General features: G+C 46.8%; 1 protein-coding gene across 1 annotated transcript in view; it reads left to right on the top strand.

The window, feature by feature from the left end:
• Nucleotides 1-20818, top strand: part of SMARCA5 (SNF2 related chromatin remodeling ATPase 5) — a 166567-nt gene that overhangs the window by 85734 nt on the left and 60015 nt on the right. Inside the window, exons 10-11 of the mRNA XM_082273714.1 lie at nt 594-703; nt 15130-15356. Of these exons, the coding sequence (XP_082129840.1) occupies nt 594-703; nt 15130-15356 (337 nt within the window). The remainder of the gene's footprint in view (nt 1-593; nt 704-15129; nt 15357-20818) is intronic.

Raw genomic sequence — 20818 nt, forward strand, 5'->3', positions numbered from 1 at the left:
CAGGTGTGCTTGCTGCGTGTGCTGTATTAACTGTAGCCTTAGCTACATGTAGTATACAACACTCTTCCGCCACTCGAATGGGAGCTTCCTGTACCACTCCAGGCACAAAAAAGAATTGAGCTGCGCACCCCTCAGCCATTCATGGGAGGCTTTGTATTTTATGAATAAATAGAAACCTTTCTCTGACTGGCTAGGTCAGAGATTGTGACGTCATCGGTCTGTCTCTCCACCTCAGTGTTAGCATTTTGTATTTATTCATACAATGCGTCACGTGAATGGCTGAGCAACGCTTGGCCCAACTCTATTTTTAGCAGGGAGAGAGACCGGAACTTCCCATCCCACCGCCAGAGCATACAGTTATTACAGCACGCCCCGCAAGCACACCTGTAAGTGCAGTAACTAGTTAGTTTGGGCCAACTTGGACTGAATGAACTCATTAAAAAGAGCTTAAAGGTGGTGATCAGCTTTAAGGTAACCAACACTGCAAGAACGCCAAACTAAATACAAACCTGAACTGGCTTACGGAAAGTATAGGGTTTTCCCCTTAACGTTTATGTTGTGAAATTCTGTAAACAATTACCACTTGTTTGTAGGTGTTGAGGCCGTTCCTCCTCCGTCGTATTAAGGCTGATGTGGAGAAAAGCCTTCCCCCCAAGAAAGAAGTTAAAATCTATATTGGCCTTAGTAAGATGCAAAGGGAATGGTAAGTTTCTGTATTATTGCTTATACTCAATGTTTCCTTCAATTATGGTTCCGTTGTCCTCTTCTGATATGTTTTGTTATGATCCTTTAACTTCTATATGATCCTTTAACTTCTATGTTAGAGTTAACAGCAGTAGAAGAAAATCTTAAACCATTTCCAGTCTGGGTCTATTCTGACATTTCTCCTATACATGTTAAAATCAGGTTTTTTTTTTGCCAAAAAATTACTTGGAATATATTTTCTGAAAGCAGAGGCCCTGGGGAATAAAATGGTGGCTGTTGCATGACATTTGTGAAGCCGCTTATCCAATACAAATTTTCTGGAAAAAAAAAAGACTTTAATGAATTTTAGTGCACACAATATAATACTCAATTGTTTGGTAAAATATAACATGTTACACGGCGTAGTTACTGAACGTGGCAGGCGTGCACAGACCTCTCCGCGCTAGGTTGGCTACAACATAGCCCACATGGCCTGCGCGTTAAATGCCTAGCGAGGTCAATACAACTGGGTCTCGACCTGAGTCACAGCGTTCCTCCTGGCCAAAAGCCCCCCTATCTCGATGGGGAGGGGTTCTCTATCTGGACCGGCGCCCGCCTGGTTCCTGTTATGGTGAGTAGCTGTCCCCCCTGGAGGGTTTTAGGGTGGACGTGGGCCCCTCCTTGGGACGGTCGGACCCCTGGGTTCCCCTCCTTCCTGTCAGGCACCTCCCCTTTCATCTCCCCCCCCCCCCCCCAACTTATGCAGAGGCTTTGTGGGTGGTTTGATCCACCTCCAAGGGTGGGGGCAGGGCGACGGGCTAGCAAACAATGCCCCTTCCTCATCACATCCTGAATCTGATTCGGCCGCCGTGGACGTGGGTCACCCTGCCTGGTCTGCGACCACGCGCCCGGAATCCTCAGATAGTGAGGATGATTCCTCCACATCTGTAACTGCACACGAAAAGGCGCTGGTGGAAGCACTGATTGTATCTATGCGTGAGACCTTGAAGATGGAGGACACAGCTGCGACAGAGGAGCAGGTTCCCTTTGGCACATCCAGAGCAGCAAAGGTGTTTTCCCTGCCTGTTTTGACAGAATTGTCGCTAAAGAGTGGGGACGACCAAAACGTCCCCTTGGGGTCCCTAAACTATTTACTAGGCGTTACCCCTATGAGGAGTACCTTATTAAGCAGTGGACCGTTCCACTGGTGGTGGACCTTCCGGTTTCCAGATTGCACATGGCAACCACGATTCCGGTTGAAGATTCCTCGACCTTTAAGAATCCAGCTGACAGGAAGGCGAAGGCTGTGGCCCGCAATATGTACACTCTGGCTGGTTTGGAACTGAGGCCAGTATTCACAATTGGCCTGGTGTTGCAAACTCTGACCGAGTGAAATAAGCTTTTACTCTGTGACCTAAAGGGTGAACCCCCCCCCCCCCCCCCCGCCTTTACTGAGCTGGTGGACCAGCTGGTCCAGGTGCTGCAGTTTGTGATGCCTCTTTGGATGCAGCTTCCCTTGTGGCTTGGCTCTCTGTTTCGGCAGTGGTCCTTCGGCGTGTCTTTTGGCTTCTAAAAAGGCCTTGACTGATCTCCCCTTTCAAGGAGATTGCCTGTTTGGAGCTACCCTGGATTACATTAAAGGTCTCAAGGGGAAAGTACTTTTCTTTCGCAGGCTACTAAGGGCAGGGAACTTTGTCGCAGATGTGGGCCCCCCTCCTCCCCATCATAAGAAGTTTTTTCATCCCTCGGGGTCTACTGACAAGGGCTCATACTTCTGTGAATGTGAAAACAGTCTTTGTGACTTTCTGCTTGTACTGCATGTTTTTGTGTGGGCTGGCCTGCTTTGAGGTCACTGCTGTGGCCTAAGAGCAGGTCACCCTAGTTGCTGTTTTTCGTTACTTTAAAATCAGTTTTCTCCGAACTTTCGTTACTTTGAAATCTTTTTCTGCAGAACTTAGTCCCGGTTCCCACTATAGTGATGAGACATTGCATGTGATTCGGAGCGCACTGCTCTGAGAATCACATGCGATGTCTGCGCGATGCAAATTCAGCCATACAGATTGTATGGCCGAAATTGCATCGGATTAGGACACAACACGCACAGGAGCCTTTTTTGGGTCCACAGCAGAATCGGATCACATGGTGGTTCACACTAATGCAATCCGATTCATGTCCAAACTTACAGTTCGCACTGCGATATGCAAAATTGATCTGGGGGGTGTCGTTAACTTTGTATTGACACCCCCAGCGATTCGCATATGGCAGTGTGAACTGCCTGCGATTTGAATGTGATGCAGGAACCTGCAGTTGGTTCGCAGGGTTCCCGCATTGCATATATCTGAACTGGCAGTTAAAGTTCTCTTTTTTTGTTTAAAAAAAAAAAAACTTTTACAGGTTACCAGTTTAGAGCTACCCCACATTTTTGATGCAATCACTGTTTACATATACATGCCAGGCCTATATGTGCATTTTTGTGGGGGTCAGGGACATGACTTTTTGATTCTATTTTTTTAACCATTTTGTTAAATCTTTTTTTTTTTTTTTTTTTTTTTTTTTTTATGGATTTTTAATTTATGCTTACCGGAAAAATGCATTTCTTGAAGTACATCACAGAACACATAAATCCTAACATATGGGTTATATAGCCACCTATAGGTGAAGGACACTGGCAGCCAATCAGAATTGATAACCCCCTATATAACCCCTCCCATACAGGAAGTACCTTAGTTTTGTAGCAAGCAATAAAAGACCCCATAGAAGAAGGGAGCTCTGTGTCCCGTGATGTACTTCAAGAAATGGATTTTACAGGTAAGTATGAATTAAAAATCCATTTTTCTTTTCGTACATCACGGTACACAGAGCCATAAATCATAACATATGGGACGTCCCAAAGCAATGCATCTGAGGGGAGGGGGGACACCAAAAAATACCGCCATCTGACACTTAACAGAAGGATTACACCGCAGCCTGCAGTACACTGCGGATAAAAGCAGACTCCTCCTGGGTCCCAACATCCACTCTATAGATACGAGTGAATGTATGCACCGACGACCAGGTTGCGGCCTTGCAAATCTGAGCCATAGAGGCTTGATGGTGGTGTGCCCAAGAGGCACCAACTCCTCTGATTGAATGTGCCTTTACAGGAAAAGGTGGAACCTTTCCTACTAAACCATATGCCTGGGTAATAACCTGGCAAATCCAACAGGAAATCCTAGATTTAGATGCTGCCTACCCCATTTCTGTGGCCTTCAAGCTCCCGGTCTTGCGAATCTGAGCTGTTTCCTGTAAATACAATTTAAGTGCACACACTACATAAATGGAATGCAATAACCTTTACTCTTCTGAGTGAGGATCTGGGGAAAAAAAGAAGGTAGTATAATGTCCTGATTCAAATGAAAGGCGGACACTTGCTTGGGCAAAAAATCTGGGTGAGGACGTAAAATCACTATCTTTAAAAGAATGGCTCTTTACAAGAAAGAGCTGCTAGTTCCAATACCTTCTAACCGAAGTTATCACAATCAAAAAGACCAGTTTCTTGGTCAAAAGAACCAGGGGAACCTACCCCAGAGGTTAAAAAGGCTGTTTTTGCAAAACTGCCAACACCAAACCAACCCAAGGACACAACAGTGGCTTCACTGGTGGAAGCAAACGCAATATTTCCCGGACGAAGGTTTGAACCAACGAATGGGAAGCGATCGGTTCCTGGAGAAAAAAAAAAAAGCTGAAATCTGCCCTTTAATCGGGTTCAGGGCTAATTTCATATCAGCCCCTGCTTGCAGGGAGGATAGAATTCTCCCCATAATATATGTGCGGGGATGCCATTTCCTGGCTTCACACCAGGCATGGTAGGATTTCCAGACCCTGTAATAAAAATATTTCTAGAGACTGGCTTCCTGGCGTTTTATCAGTGTATGAACTGCGGGGCAAGACCCACCCTGCTCTTCCAAGATTAGGGCTTCAATAGCCAAGCCGTCAAATTTAGAGACGTTATAGCAGGGTGGAATATCAGACCTTGAGAGAGCAAGTCCGACCGCAGTGGAAGGACCCAGGGCCTCGTCACTGCCAACCTCTGGATTTGTGCTTGCCAAATTCTCCTCGGCCAAGCCGGAGCTACCAGAATTACTGGTTTCCCCTCCAGCTGGATCCTGCGCAACAAACTCGTTATTGGCTGTACCGCAGGAAAGGCATAGATCAGGAAATACTCCTTCCTGGTCCTGGCCACAAATCTCTCCAATTTGTTGTTGAACCTGGATGCCAACAGATCTACGTCTGGGACCCCCCAGCGTAGGCAGATCATTTGAAAAAATCTCGGGTGTAAAGACCATTCCCCCGGAAACATCTGTTGACAGCTCGAAATCTGCCTGCCAGTTTTCTATTCCTGGAATTAACACTGCTTTCAGGCATGGCACAAACTTCTCTGCCCAGGACAGGATAATATCCACCTCTTTCTGGGCTGATAAGACTCCTTGTGCCTCCTTGATGGTTGACTTAAGCCACGACCGTGGCATTGCTGAATTGCACCCTGACAGGGTGACCCTGAAGTCTAGGCGTCCAGAATTTCAGAGCCCAGCTGACTGCAGGAATTTCCAAAATGTTGATGTGGAGAGGACTCTCAACCCGAGACCATTTCCCCTGGACAGTAGCTTCCTCCAGAAAAAATCCCCAAAAATAAATTTTATTATTTTCCATCATCTCCCTGCCCTGCCACATCCACACAGCCGAAGGTTCCTTTCACACAGGCTGTCTGATCAGGTCCGCCCGTCAGTTTTTCAGGCAGACCTGATCAGACCCTTCAGTCTACTCTATGGAGTGGCGACCCACCGCCATCTGATCCTGTTCGCTAAAAACAGACGGATGGTGGTTCTATTTTCCATCCGTCCGGTGAATCGGATTGTATGGCATCGTATTGAAATGGACAGACCATCCGTTTCCATCCGATTGCCCCATAGAGGAGAATGGGCTGTGTCTGCATAGAGTGGACAGGACCTGTCATCCGCCTGCTCAGCGGGGATCAGCAGAGAGATCCCCGCTGAGAAAGTGGATTCTGCTGAGCGGAGGGGCCCAAGGTGGCATATGTTACTTTTTGTCATTGGATCTCCTATCCCCCCCACCTTGCTGCGCCCCCACCTTGCTGCACTGTCCATCCCTAGTGAGCGACTGCCCATCACACACAAAAGTACAAGGCATAATTATGGCCACAAAAAGCAAAGTGAAAAAAAATACATTGCATTAAACACCTGGTGTGTCACATCAGAATATATTCATTATCTACACAAGTTTAATGCCTATGATGTTTGGAGACAGCCCCCATCCCCCCCCCCCCCCACACCCAGGCGAGTGGGCGCGCCCCTTCGCTGAGAGGGCTTAGAGGAAGACTTGGGCGGCTGATCTCTGAGCCCAGGGCTTTTTCTGTCCTTGCCCCGAAGGCTTGGGTCCAGATGCAGACGGTTGAGGCCACTGCCTGGATCTGGAAGCATTATTGGTATTGTGTGCTGGGGATCTTAAAGGGAGGACGCCTGCTCCTCTTTACAGGTAGCAATGTACTCTCCTCCCCCCCCTGAGATATTTTAGATATACTTACCCAGATCATCACCAAAAAAAAGGTGTTCTCCCTAACAGGGAAAGCTAGCCAGTAATTTTTTACATGGTAATTCCGCAGACCAGCTCTGTAACCAAAGGATTCTGCGCATATGCACTGTCATCAGAGCAAACCGTGACATTTGCCTTATGGAGTCCGTAAGAGCATCAACTGCGAAACACAAAGTGCGAGGTTAGATCTGACAGATCTTCCACAGACTCTCCTTAAGACGGAAACTGTCTTGGACACTCGCTTTATGCGGTCTTTCAAAGACTGACACACTCCAATGGCTGCTACTGCTTGTTGCACTGCAGAACCTGCAACCGCAAAAGGAGGCTTTCAATAAAGATTCCAACTTCTTAACCACTGGATCTTCAAAAACCTGGGCATTATCCACAGGACAGGTTAAATTCTTAGTAACCGAAGAAATGGCTGCATCCACAGTGGAAATTTTCCATTTCTTAGAAAATGTATCCTCCATAGGATATAACAATGAAAACCTTTTAGGAGGAACAAACCACCTATCCGGAAGATCCCAGTCATTATACACTTCTTGCTCCAAGAGTGGATGCATGGGAAATAACCAAGGACTCTGAGCATGGTGCAGTGAGCCTAGGGAGGAAAAAGAGGTTTCAGTAGTCTCTTAGTTTTAGCTCAGCCCGGAACATCTCGGCAAGAGACTGGATAAACAATCTCTGGGATTGAGAGGCTGATAGAGCTTCCTTTGACTCCCCAGAAGTGAAACTTTCAGCTTTACCTTCTATGGGGTCACCCTCAGCTACATCTTCAACATCCTCTGCCCAATCCTGAACTGATTCAGGGGGCGGCTCAGGAGAGGGGGATTTAACTCTCTTCTTTGCTCCATGTGGTGCTGCAATCATGTCAGTAATCCTGCCCTCTAGGCTGGATAATGCCGATGCCAAATCATCCTTGGTAACATAGGCTGTGGCAGAATTACACGAAGTAGCTACTGTGCCTGACAATCGTAATGGCTCAGATTGGCAAATTGCCTCTGGCTTATCAGGAGGAGTAGACCTAGTGGAAACACAACCTTCAGGGCCTGACAGTGGCATCATAGTGTCCTTTCCAACTGTGCTCCCTCCAGCCATTTTTTGGGCAGACATTGCTTTATAGTAAGGCAAACTTAAGGTACTATCTTTAAAGTGTACTCAAGGTCTGTGCCAAGCTTATACAGCCTAATGCACACAACACTGGTACCTAAGATACCGGACCGATTAGTGCCAGTAACATACACCCACAGTGACTCATGCAACCCAGCTGCTCTGTGTCCCTTTCAGCCTGTGACAGAGGCTAGTGTGTTGGAAACAGTTCCTTGCAGAACGTGCCCTTTTATGCATGTGCGGCGTGGTGCGTGGCGCCCATGTGCACGCCAAATCGCATTAGAACACGCCCATCACGCAGCGTTTGCCTGTACTTAAATGCGAAGAATAGGCGTACGCCATAGACACGCGATCCAGCAGAGGCGAACACTTATGCTCCAGGGCTAACACAACAAATGGGGGAGAGAGCAGTTTAGGCTGAATCTTGTTTGTCACAGCTGAAACCTTTCAGGTCAATAGCTCGGTAAACAGTGTAACAATATGCTTTAAACAAACTTTAAACATACTTTGCATAAGAGCCCATTCACACAGGGGCGACACGACTTGCTGGGGCGACCTGTGAAGTCGCGTTGCACAGCGTGCACTGCGACCTCGGCGCGACATGCACGGACTTCATATCATTGAAGTCAATGCAAGTTGCCTCCAGGTCGCCCCAAAGTAGTACAGGACCCTTTTTCTAAGTCGGAGCGACTTGTGTCTCTCCTATTAGAACAGGTCCTGTGCTAATCAATGGCAGGCGACCCACCGCGACTTGTCAGGCGACCAAGTCGCCTGACAAGTCGCGCTAGTGTGAATGGGGACTTAACCTGCTACAATGTTAATACAAGCAGAAATCCACTTGGCACAAGTCTCTAATCTTAAAGGGAACAGTGCATAAAATATTTACAATTTTGCAATTTTTAACCTTTTAAGGTTTTTATTTGCTGTGTAAATATTTAAAATGGACTCATTCCAGTCCAGCCGCAGGAAACTGCTATAAGCAAGAATCCAATATTCACTCTTCCCGATGAGGTGGCAAGATGGCTGCTTAGAACAAAATGGCTTTGAAGAATTAATTTCTTGTTTTCCACAGCAACGGTGAGGACAGTTTTACAGGCAAAACCTTGTATCTGCTTCCCGAGGCTCAGGGACCATCCTTTTAGTCCATTTACTGTTTTAGATGGATCCGATGGCTTACCCATTAGATCCAGTGATCTTTGTTTGGGGTATGATGGCATAATCTTCTTTCTTCTTTGAAACATAGCAAACATGTTAAGTACCTCTCCACAGCGACCCTCACCTTTTAGACACTGGCGAAAAAACTGAGGTACTGCCTGTATGGGAGGGGTTATATAGGGGATCATCAATTCTGGTTGGTTGCCAGTGTCCTTTACCTATAGGTGGCTATATAACCCATATGTTATGATTTATGGCTCTGTGTCCCGTGATGTATGAAAATAAATCTTTTGATAGCATGGGCAGTGACTGGTACCTTTTACTGAGAAATCTAGGGTTTATTAGACCCCTGACCTCTCCTCTGCCCTAAAAGCATCTGATCAAACAAAGATCGGTTTGAACAGATGCTTACCTAGCCAGTAACGACTGGTAAACAACGGATACCGGAAATTATATAATACACGTTGCTTCTGGCTTCATTGGTCAGAGGATGGGGAAGGAGTGGATAATTCTGATTTAGCGGTTGTAGCAACTGATCAATGTATTCTGTCAGGCTGGGGAAGTTCCTCCAAGTGTCTTGTTTGTGGATAGATGAATCTGTTTTTCTCCTTCGTTCGATGACTAACACAGCGCTCCATATTCAGAACCATAGGGTTATATTGCACTTTACAGGAGTAGGACATTGGGCAGAAAAACAAATTTGGCTATGCCTATGGGCAGTCCTAGCTGGTATACATCCCCTTCACTGCCATACACTTGTTTTATTTCTGCCTAGTGAGGAGTAAGGACCTGGCTCTGGGACCTGCAGTTTTCTTGTTAGCTTTTTTGATGAAATATTTTCCTGCAGTGATCTTCGATCAACAGCTAGGCTCAGGGACTGGCTGGATAACCTAGATCCAGGAGGTCACCCCAGCCTGGCCAGTGACCGCGCTCAGACCTTTAGCTACGTGTTGGGTCTGCCACGACAGGCACCATTCTGGACCGGGGCGGCCAGCTAGTTAAACGCTTTACAGGAACACACATGACCGGGCGCCGTTTGTCCGCATCAGTATTGCCTTGGCTGACAGCCTCCCCACTTCAGTGGCGAGTAGGTTCTGTCTGTGCGGGTGTTACCCACATGCTTTTGGTGAATTGGTAAGTAAGGGACCCCCTCCACTCCTTTCCTGGATGTGGTGTGGGGTGCAGGTTCTCCTTGGGGTGAGGCTGTGAGCTGGCATGACTGCACTTTGCTCTTGGGGGGGGGGGGGGTTGCTGGGGATGCTGCATGCCCAGGTTGTCTGTTCCCCCCCTGGCCTAGGTACCTATGGGCACACTGCCCCCCCCCCCTTCACTCTGAGATTTTAATAAGGGGGGGGGGCTGTCCCTTGGGCTCACTTGCTGCAGCTCGTACAGCTGGGGGGGCGGGTGACCTGGCGTCCGCGTTTCCACGCACCACGTGGTCCGACCTCTGGTAATTTATGCCGGGTCGCTGTGTGGGGCTGCCCCAGTGAGGGTGGAAGAAGTCGCCGCTTTCCATTAGGGGATCCACCCTCTCCTCCGCTTCCTCTGTCGGGCCCAGTCCCCTGTGGACCAGCGCACACGTGGCCAGGCATCTAAAACATTTAGGCTGTGTCCTACTAGGCCATGCAGCCGAGCCGGGCACCTCCTTCTGGACTGGGGGTGGTCCTGGTTGCCGGAAGCAGTAGCCACCATTTAGCTGTAGGGCTCCTGCTTTTCCCACGGCTCTGCTGGACTGAGACTACCCGCATCAGCAGTGGGTTGAACCCTCTTACGGGGTTTCTTTTGCGGCCTCCTTGGAGGGGTGTTAGTCGGCGATCCCCCCCCCCCCTTTGCGTGTTCAGTCGGTGGCCCTCTTTGCGGCCTCTCAGTCAACATCCCCTCAGTCGGCGTCCCCTGTGCAGGGGGCAGCCCTCTTCAAGGGGCCTCAGTATGCGGCCTCCTGTGAATATTATTTTTTCTTCGGTGTCTTGGGACAGATGGCTAAAAGAGAAAAGAACATTGTGCCTAAAAATAAGTCTTACCTTAAAACATCATCCACAAAACGTTGTAATGTCAACATCTTGCCTAAAGGATATAAAAGCTCAAGATCTACGATTTGATTATCAGTCTATAATATTGAATCAAAGATTTTGGGTGAGGTTGAGGTTGCCATCATAAAGATAGATTATCTGATGAGCATAAATAGTGAAACATTTAAAAGTGCCATATTCATACAATTCGATACCTTACTACCAAAAATCAAGATAGAAATAAAATACACCCCTACTCTTTGAGTTCCAATATCACATCAATTATATATATATATACATACATACATACATACAGTATGAGTGTACCAAAAAAATATGTAAAAATAAACCAAAGCAAATACCAAAGTCTAACTGCAACAAACACATTAAGGTCATGCGAGATATCCATATAGGTGCCAAACTTGCCACAATCAAACGTGCATATCACGAGAATAAATCTCACAAGCCTCCCAGGGGGAGCATTCAAAATCAGACATGTCAATCTGTCGTCTATATTTGTGGGTGGTGACACATGTAGGTGAATGGTGAAAATGGACCAGTGAATAGATGTTGACTAGGGAAAGTCAACTTCATTGGTGGGAGTAAATCCACTTACCAGCTACATTCCGCAACTTCAAAAATAAAAAATCACACTGGTCCCCAAACCAATGTAGGTAATGCGGCACACACGTGACGGGACCTTCCTCCATTGTAGAGACTTACTTCCGGTAAGTGACGTCAAATCCCACAGACGATGGAAAGTAACCATGACTCCTCAACCCAGATTGGACCCTGGCTGGAAGACAGACGAACACCAGAGGTCTATCCCAAATACATAAATCCAACCACACAAATAGCCACCAATATACAGGTACAAGCAGACGACCAGTCTGTTCCCCCTCTTCATAAAGGTTACCTAGGAAAGAATTTTTTTTTTTTTTTTTTTTTTTTTTTTTTCAGCTTAATCGGTTGTCAGGGTATCCTGTGCTGCGAGCCACGCTGATTAGGCCTTGTCTGTGGGTTGTGAAATATATACCCTCTCCCTTTTCATGGACATGCTAAGTGAGAAGTTTTTCATGCTTTTTAGAGTCTTTATACTTTTAAAAACTTCAAGTCACAACGACTTCAAAGTAGTCCTTGCACTACTTTGGCACGATTTAAATGCGTTTTAAGGTCCAAAGACATTTTTTTTAAAGTCCATTTAGAATCGCGGTAAAATCGTGTGATTTTTAGGTCGCATAAGCGTGAAAGGGGCCTAACTTGTAGTGGTGCCTTTCAGGCAAAGCTTGCCAACAGACAACACCTATCGGGTGCGTTCACACTTGGTGGAAAGGCATCTCGGAGAGCTTTTCACAATCCCTTACAAGGGGCTGCCTCCATTTGAGCTCATCGGTAAACATAGCAACAATTTAGTGACTCCAGTAAAAAAGTGCAGCACCTTTCAGAACCACTGAATCAAAGGTATGCGCCCGTTTCTTGAGGAAGAACAAGGAAACTGTCTCAGGTTTCAGTGTTGTCTGTGCCTACCACAAAGAGGGCTCATTGACTTCCAGCCAGTCAGCAGCTTCCCTGGCTAAGTTGATAAAGTGCGCCTGGCAAATAAGGGCATTGGAGACGTTGCTTGACCTCCTTGAATTAGGCTCGCTGCTTCTGCACCTCAGCCGACATATCAGGATAAAAAGACTCTGGTGCCATTGTAGTGTGTGGTGGATTTCTCCCTTGCTAGCCTTAAGATTTTCTCTTGCAGTAGTGTAGTATCCATGCCAGGACTAGCCTAGGTGCGTTGCCTGGGAGAGCCCTAGCAGGAACACAATGTGCCCTTTCAAAAGCGAACAGTGGGGTAAGGGCTTTTCCCGAATAGATCCTGTAGCCATTTCTCTACTAATTCTGTGGGGGCACGACCCGCCACCTTTTCTGGCAGCCCAACTGTGCGAACATAGTTTCATTTAAGACTATTTCCAATATCAGTTTTGTCACTTGTGGCAGTGGCTATGCCGGCGGCTGTGCTGGCTTCTGCAATCAGTGGAGGTATTTTGTCCTCAAGATCACTGATGCGGCCTTCAGCAGTTCTTTCTCATCTTCTGGAGGTCTTGTCGAAGCAGCACCACCTCCTCTGTCATGCCCTCTAAGCACTCCTTGACCGAGTTAACTGAAGCAGTGCAATGCTGTACAGCTTGTAAGATTTGACTTGTAGTAGGTTGTACTTCTCCCTCTATCACAGGGCTCAAAATTTCAAGTCCTGAGCTACTAGCCAGGCCTTAAGGGTTACTCGCCACTACTTGCCCCACCTAACCCCTACCCTGCCCCTAAATGCGCCCTCAAAAAATTATTTTATAAAATAACACTGTTAAATGTTTTTGCACGACTGCAGAAGTTGCACAAATAAATATTAACAACAGTGTGATTGTATGTGCGTTTTACCTGGATTTTAGGTGCATTTCTATTGAATTCTATTACACAGTGCATTTTCTGAAGCCCTATCAAAGATGCAGCATGCAGGACTTTAAAGCGCTTTCATGAAAACGTACTTTGTAATAGAAATTCAATAGAAACGCACCTAAAATCCAGGTAAAACGCACATACAATTACACTGGCCAAACCACAGTTCACCAGTTATTAGGGATAAGAGAGTGAATATGGGGGGGCTGGGGGGTCTGGGTTGTAATAATATATGTTAATGAACAGCAGAGAGAAGGGCTGTAGAGAAAGTGCTAAGGCTGTATTTTGGGACAGGACAGGGTCAGCTAAATGGCTGCTTGGAATGCTCAGAGCTGGGACCAGAGGCTGCAGGACATACAGTACAGATTTATGGACAGCTGAAAGAGATAGTATATGAAGGGTTAATGTGAACAGAGGACATACGATTGTGCAGGGAAGATAAAGACAAGTGCGAGGAGATGGACAAAGTGAAAGTAACCTGGCCGAGTAGAATGAACCAACAGGGGATGGGGGGGAGCTTGGAACTAGGAGAGAAGTGATCAACGGCTGCAGGAGAGATAAGTGGCTGGAACCGAGGAGTCCAGAAATCACGCATTGTGCTGCTGCAATAACAGGAGGGAGAATGACATTCACTCCTGTCAGGCAGGTGAAGGCAGAAGCTCCTAGTGCCCCCCCCCCCCCATCACAGATATGGACACTGCCCACCCCTGCATGTCCAGACAGTGTTCTGTTTCTTCCTCTCCTTGCTCACATTCAATCATTTTTCACTCGCAAAATGCGAGCAGGCGAGTGAAAAATTTGAGGGCTGCTCTATCATATCTGCAGTGCCTGTCTGCTGACCACTGTTGGGTAGAGACATGGTGTCAAGCTCAGTCCCATGCTCTCTATATACTGGGATGGGTCAGCTTCTTCCTCCAGGGCTGCAGAGGAGCCTTGCCCCTGCACCTCTGTGATTTTTTTTTTTTTTTGTGTTAAGTAGAGCATGTCTCTGGGAGCATCTTTTTTATGACCCTTACCTGCTTTGCTGCCTGTGTCTTTGTGCTTCTCAGAGCCTTGTGGTGTTCCTTTGGGCAGTGCATGTTGAATCTCCAGGACTGTCTGCTCTCCCTTGCCTCCTCGGGTCTTCAGATCAGGAGGGTGGCGATGGATTCCTCTGGCTGCGCTGAAGAGAATACCTATATCGCCCGGATCAACAGCCGGAGACGGGATCAGTAGCAGGATATTAGTCGGGAGCTCTGTGAGGCTGTTCCACTCACATGCCCAGCCTGGCCGTGCTCCCGGGCTAGCCACACTTTAGATGTGTTTTTGTACTGTAAAAATTTACCTGAATTCATCATTAGACTATCTGATTTTCTTTGTGATTCCTGAGTGATCAAAGAATGATCACACAGCTACCTATTGGATTTTTCAGTTTATTTATCAAGGGTTTAAGAAAGGGGTTATACTTGGGCGGGGACTTCTTGTGTTTTTTTTTTTTTTTTGTCGGTGTCCATTTACCTGAAGGTGGTCCATGACCCTGTTTGTAACGATTACTTATCTGCTTTGTGTCCTGTTCCCCAGTGATGACATCTTTGGATTTCTGTGTTTTCTCTATGCGGTGCAGTCAGATTGTGGCATTTGTGAATGGCCAGCAGGGTGCTGTGCGTAGCTTCTAAAAAAAAAAAAAACAATCGCAGCACCCTGCCTCTGTACTCTTGAAGAGCACTCAGCGCTAGTGCAAGCAGTGGGCTGGCTCTTAAGTTAGGCAAATAAAATTCTTTGATGGATGTCATTCTAGAGAGAAAGTATTCCTAGAGCAGGCTGCATTTACATGCAGACTGCCCTAGGTAATGCCAACGTGATTCTAAACCTCCCTAAATTATGGAAATGAAATCCAGCGAACAAAAGGTAACGTCAAGGAGAGTTGGGATGGGGAGAAAAGTGGATGATGCTGGACATCCTTGAGCCAGGTAATGAAGTGAGCTCCATCTTGCTGCTTATAATGCATATTGGGAGAAATCAAAAACTACAGAGGAGCCTGTCCAGAACCAAAGGCAAGGCTGAAATACAGCTATAAAAAACAGAACCACATTTGTATTGAAATTACATTTAGCTAAATGTTATACCACCATTAAATTGCCAAAACTGTTTTTATTATCCTTAGGTATACAAAAATTCTGATGAAGGATATTGACATTTTGAATGCTTCAGGGAAGACTGATAAAATGCGACTTTTGAACATTCTAATGCAGCTGCGAAAATGTTGTAATCATCCTTATCTCTTTGATGGTGCTGAACCAGGCCCACCATACACTACAGATATGCACTTGGTCACCAATAGTGGCAAAATGGTAGTACTGGACAAATTGCTTCCAAAACTGAAAGAACAAGGTAAATCCTTCTGCGTTTTTGTTTTTAAAAGGCTTTGCAATAACCAACCATTTCTGTTTAATGTACAGTGTAATGTATTGTAAAGACAATGCATTGTATAAGAAAAGGGAGTTATGGTAACTCATCTACTGTACAGTATGAAGAGCTAGTATCTTTATTTCTCTTGCGTCCTCTGACAGTCGCCGCCCGTTCATACAGCCTTCACTAGTGGGTAATGGCGCCACCTGAAGGAGTAAGCTAGGCAGTTAGAAATGTTAATAAAAAACGTTTCTATACTTAGACACACCTCTAGGGGGCCGACCCCAGCCATTGTCTTGATCCAGTTACCGCTGGTCCTCAGTTTTATGCTGCTTAGCGTCAGGAGTAGGCTAGTTCTTCCTTGCTGGGACCTAGCGTCTGTTTATTTTTTTCCTAAAATGTTTTTTTCTTTTGAACATAGCTTTTTGTTTCTCACTATCGCTAGTTAGTCAGGGTGTTTTCCTGGAGGACTACAAGTGACAGCAGAGTTGGGCCTCGCACTGGATAATATCGATCCTTATGGAGTCCCAGCCTGCCAACGAGCGTCGCAGGTCACTGGTGCGCCCTCGCCGCGCACGACAGTGCCCCTTGGGATGGGGACGAGCCTGCAGAGGTCCATCTTCGCCAAGGGTGTCTCAACGCCGGAACGCCGTGTGTTCCTAGCATCCCTCCCTGGCTGACGGCACCCCCACTCAGGGAGGGAGGTCTCCCGTATCAGAGTGATGCCCGCTTCTTCTGGACTGGTGAGTATTACTACCCCCCTTGTCCCTGGAACTGGGTCCTGTGGGGGGGGGGGGGTTCTGTGGGCCCACTCTTAGGGGATGGCAGTGCTGGTGGTCTCTGTGGTATCCCCCTTCTGGCTAGTGTGGTAAGTTCCCCTCCCTCCCTGGGGCACCGTTTAGCGTGGCCGTCATCTTGGGTGAGGGCAGACTGGCTGGGCTTATTGTAAGGGCACCAGCCATTTTAGATCCCTGTTCTGGCACAGATTGGGCGCCATCTTGGGTGTGGGCAAACGCCTAGTAAGGGCAGCGGCCATTTTGCCTGTGATTCCTCCCATTGCCTTTCATTAGGCATCATTTTCCTGTGGCTCAGGGCGGGCATAGGCCTGTAGGGAGTGAGGTCACTCCCCCCTCCTTTCTTTGCACTGAGCAGCATGTGGTAAACCACACTGACATTGTGGGGGATTTTTACTGTTTTTTGGGGCGCTAAACACTATCAAAGGTCAGTTGTTGGCCTTGGCCGTTCTTTTCCAACGTCCTTTAGCGAAGAATTCCTTTATTCGCACCTTTATTTCAGGGGTGTGGCATTTGTCTCCCCCGTGGGAGGCTTCCTTGCCTCCCTGGGACCTGAATTTGGTTTTGTCCGTTTTGCAACAGCATTCCTCTGCCTGTGTTGTCTCAGAAGGTTGCCTTTCTGGTATCTATCTCCTTTGCTCGCAGAGTTTTCTGAATTGGCGGCTCTGTCTTGCTGTTCACCTTATCTGGTTGTTCATAGGGATGAAGTGGTCTTGCGACCCAGTCAATCTTCTCCCCAAGGTGGTGTCCCTCCATGAGGATATGGTTCTGCCTTCGCTTTGTGCGAAGCCCAAGCATCCCAAGGAATTTGCCTTGCATTCCTTGTATGTTGTTTGGGCGGTCAGGGTTTACCTGCCTGCCACGGCGTCTTTTTGGACGTCTGATCCCTGTTTAGCCTTCCCGAAGGGCCTCGGGAGGTTTTTTCGGCTGCGTCCACGGCAACCATTTTTTCAATGGAACTGATAGTCGGTTGTTCAAGCCTATTAAATCAAGGGTCAGGTTCCTCCTTTCCCTGTGATGGCACATTCTATTAGAGCTGTCTGTGCCTCTTGGGCGTTTTCGCCATTAGGTTTCTGTGGCTTAGGTGTGCAAATCAGCGACCTGGTTGTCCGCACACTTTCTCAACATTCTGGTAGATTGCTGTACTGGCATCCTCGGATGCTTCCTTTGGCCGCGCGGTTTTGAGTATGGCGGTTGTTTTGAGGAGACGTAATTTTTTTCTGTCTCTTCCTGGGGTGGTTTTTTGGTTGTTTCATTACCCCTCACACCTACACTGCTTTGGGACGTCCCACTAGTGAAGGCTGTATAAACGGGCGGCGACTGTCAGAGGACGTAAGGGAAAATAGAATTTTTGTAAGAACTTACCGTAAAATTATTTTCTGAGTCCCCTGACAGTCGCCGCCCCCGCCCCTCTGGCTCTTGGATCTAGGGGTTATTGCCTTCCGGTACTGCTTGCTACAAACTGAGGACCAGTGTTAACTGGATCAGGATAATGGCTGGGGTCAGCCCCCTAGAGGTGTGTCTAAGTATAGAAAAGTTTTTTATTAACATTAACTGCCTAGCTTACTCCTGTAGAGGGCGCCATTACCCACCAGTGAAGGCTGTATGAACGGGCAGCGATTGTCAGGCAGCGACTGTCAGAGAATTTGACGGTAAGTTCTTACAAAAATTCTATTTTTTCTGCTTACAAAATTGGCTTTTAAGAGTACAGTACATAAAATTTAAAGTGGTTGTAAACCCTTACATATACCCATAGAAGTGACTGGCCTAAGGTGATACAGAGATGAAACCAATCCTCCTACATAAGTTTTTTTTTTACCAGTCTATCTGCAGTCTTCTCTACATCTGTTAAAAGTGCTGAATTATAAGGCGTCATGCACAGAGGACGTTTAACTCTCCTAGAAGCCAGCAGAGTTTTTATTGCAGTAAAAGTGTCTAAAGCTTTTACAAGCTTTTGGGAGCTTTTACAGGCATCAAGCTCTTGGGTGTTTTTTCATTTCATTGGCCAGAATTAACACAGAAATAGTTATTGCTAACGGCTATGCCTGCTGGCAATAATCGCATGGTAAAAATCTGACATGCTGGTTAGTCGATAGATCGACTTGAGTACAATCAGCCTGTGATTTATTATTTATTACAGGCACTTGTATAGCGCTGTCAATTTACACCGCTTTACATACGTATTGTACATTCACATCAGTCCCTGACCTCATGGGGCTTACTTTTTAAGGTACCGAACTAACATTCATACATACATATACAGTGGGTAAAATAAGTTTCTCTTTCGTTCATTGATGGACACAGCTCTTCATCTTCATGACTGTAGAGTTATGCTACAGGAGTAGGACATTAGGCAGAGAAAAGCTTGAGTATGCCTATGGGGCAGTTCCGGGGGGTATACTCTCACTTCCTGCTATAGGTATTCAGCTTTTTTTCTACCTAGTCGGTAGTAAGGACCTAGTTCTTAGCTGGGATCTCTGGTCCTAGCTATATTTTTATTTTTAAATGGAAATTTTCCTTGTTTTATTAATTTGCTCCTGTGAGAATCTATCAACTGCCTGACTGTGCGACAAACTGGATAATCTAGATCCTTAGGGTCCCCCCAGCCCAGCCTGCTAACCCATGCAGACTGCAGCTCCGCACTCGGTCAACCGCCACATAGCCCCACTGGACGGGGATTGGCCTGCGAGTTAAACGTCTCGCAAGGGCGCATATGAACTGGCTTCGGTCTGAGTTCACAGCGTTTCCTCCTGGCCGACATCTCCCACATTACGATGGAGCGGTGTCCCGTCTGGAGTGGTGCCCACCCGGTTCCTGGTGTGGTAAGTATCATCTGGCAGGTTTTGTGGTGGACGTGGGCCCCTCCCTGGGGAGGTTGCACCCCCTGGTTCCCCTCTTTCCCAATCGCGTCTCACCTCCCCGTGTCGCCAGATACCACATCAGGAACAGGGTGGACTGTGGCCCCCATCTGTTCTGGCAACTCGAAGTAGCCAGCAGTCTAAGGTGAGCTGAACGGTTCATTCTAGCTCTCTGCTGTACACATTCCAGGGGTGGGAAATTGGCAGGCGTACTATCTGTCGACAGGCGTTGGACCAGGGAGAATTGTCCCTTCATCCGGAGGTGTTCAGTCAGTTTCCTCCGGTGAGGGACTCAGAGGTGGACCTGTTGGCCTCTCGCCTCAACAGGAAAGTTCAGAGGTTTGTGGCACGGTCTCAGAACCCTTTAACCGAAGCTACAGATGCCCTAGTGGCTCCCTGGAGTCATGGTCTGATATATGCCTTTCCTTCTCTCAAGCTTCTGCCGCGACTCCTAGGCAGGAATGAGGCAGAAGGGGATTCCAGTCATTCAAATGGCTCCAGACTGGCCTGGCCTCGATCTGGTAAGGCTGGTCGCCGATGTTCCTTGGAGACTCCCTCTCAGGGAAGATCTGTTGTTTCAAGGACTGATCTTCCATCCTGCTTTACAGTCACTGGCTTTGACAGCCTGGCTGTTAAAAGCCAGGTGCTTAAGAATAGAGGGTTGTCTGATTTTTGTGATTCCTACGCTTTTAAAAGCCTACTTCCAGGAAGATTTGCCATCGTTCTTGGAAGATGTACATTGCGTGGTGTGAGTCTCTTGGGGTTCACCCTCGCTCCTTTTCCGTGACTCGGATATTGGCTTTCCTCCAGCGAGGGGTCAAGCAACGTTTGGCCTTGTGTACCATCTAGGGCCAGGTCTCTGCCTTGGCGATTCTCTTTAAGTGTAATGAAAGTGCTTATAATTAATAAATAAAAATGGATAAAGTCCAAATCTTGTGCAGCTAAATATTCAAATTTCTTTAGGTGCTAGAGTGCTGAGATACAAAAAAAAAATCTGTGCAGGGTGCCTTAGATCCCTCCAAGACCTGCACTCAGCAGATATGGTGGACCCCTAATAGGGGTCAAACAAGTTTGAAATATGAACGATCACCCGGGACCACAGACCACTCCAGAACTGCCTTATCCTCTTGTAATTCGGGTCAGCACCAGATACTGTTGGACTCAAGCGAAAGGAGTGGACCACATAGTGAAGCCAGTTGGTTCAAGGTTTTTTTAATAGTATAAAATCTACTTACAACAGATGTAATATATCGCATGTAGAGGAAGGAACCAGGCTGGACGCCGCAATGTACAGTGACTTCCGGGAACGCTCGCGCGTGCGTTCCACTTGACCAGGAAATGACGTCAGCTTGTTCTTCCGCACCGGAAATGCATAGACGCGTTTCACCCTCCCACTTGGGCGTTTTCAAAGACATTTCCGGTGTCTGGCCTTATATACTGTCTATGTAATGGCTGGCCAATCGTGGATCATGAATTGTATTGCGAATGAATTAGTCTGGCCTCACTTCCTGTTTACAAACCTGTCATTAAATACTACAAAGAAACTCCTATTGCCACCTTTTAAAATAATAAGGGCCTGACATGTTTGCCATAAAAATGACCTAAAAATGTATTCATGATTACATATAAATATATAACATTTAATTGCTAATCCTAAAGGTAAAATCAATCATGCTAAAAAAAGGAACTGAAATAAGATATATAATGATAAATGTAAATAATGAAATAAAAATATAAATATGGATATAAAAATCAATATAAAGATGAAAATAAAAATAAAGTGAAAAGGATA

This window comes from Pelophylax lessonae (genome assembly GCF_965119305.1).
Source record: "Pelophylax lessonae genome assembly, chromosome: 1".
Taxonomy (NCBI): domain Eukaryota; kingdom Metazoa; phylum Chordata; class Amphibia; order Anura; family Ranidae; genus Pelophylax; species Pelophylax lessonae.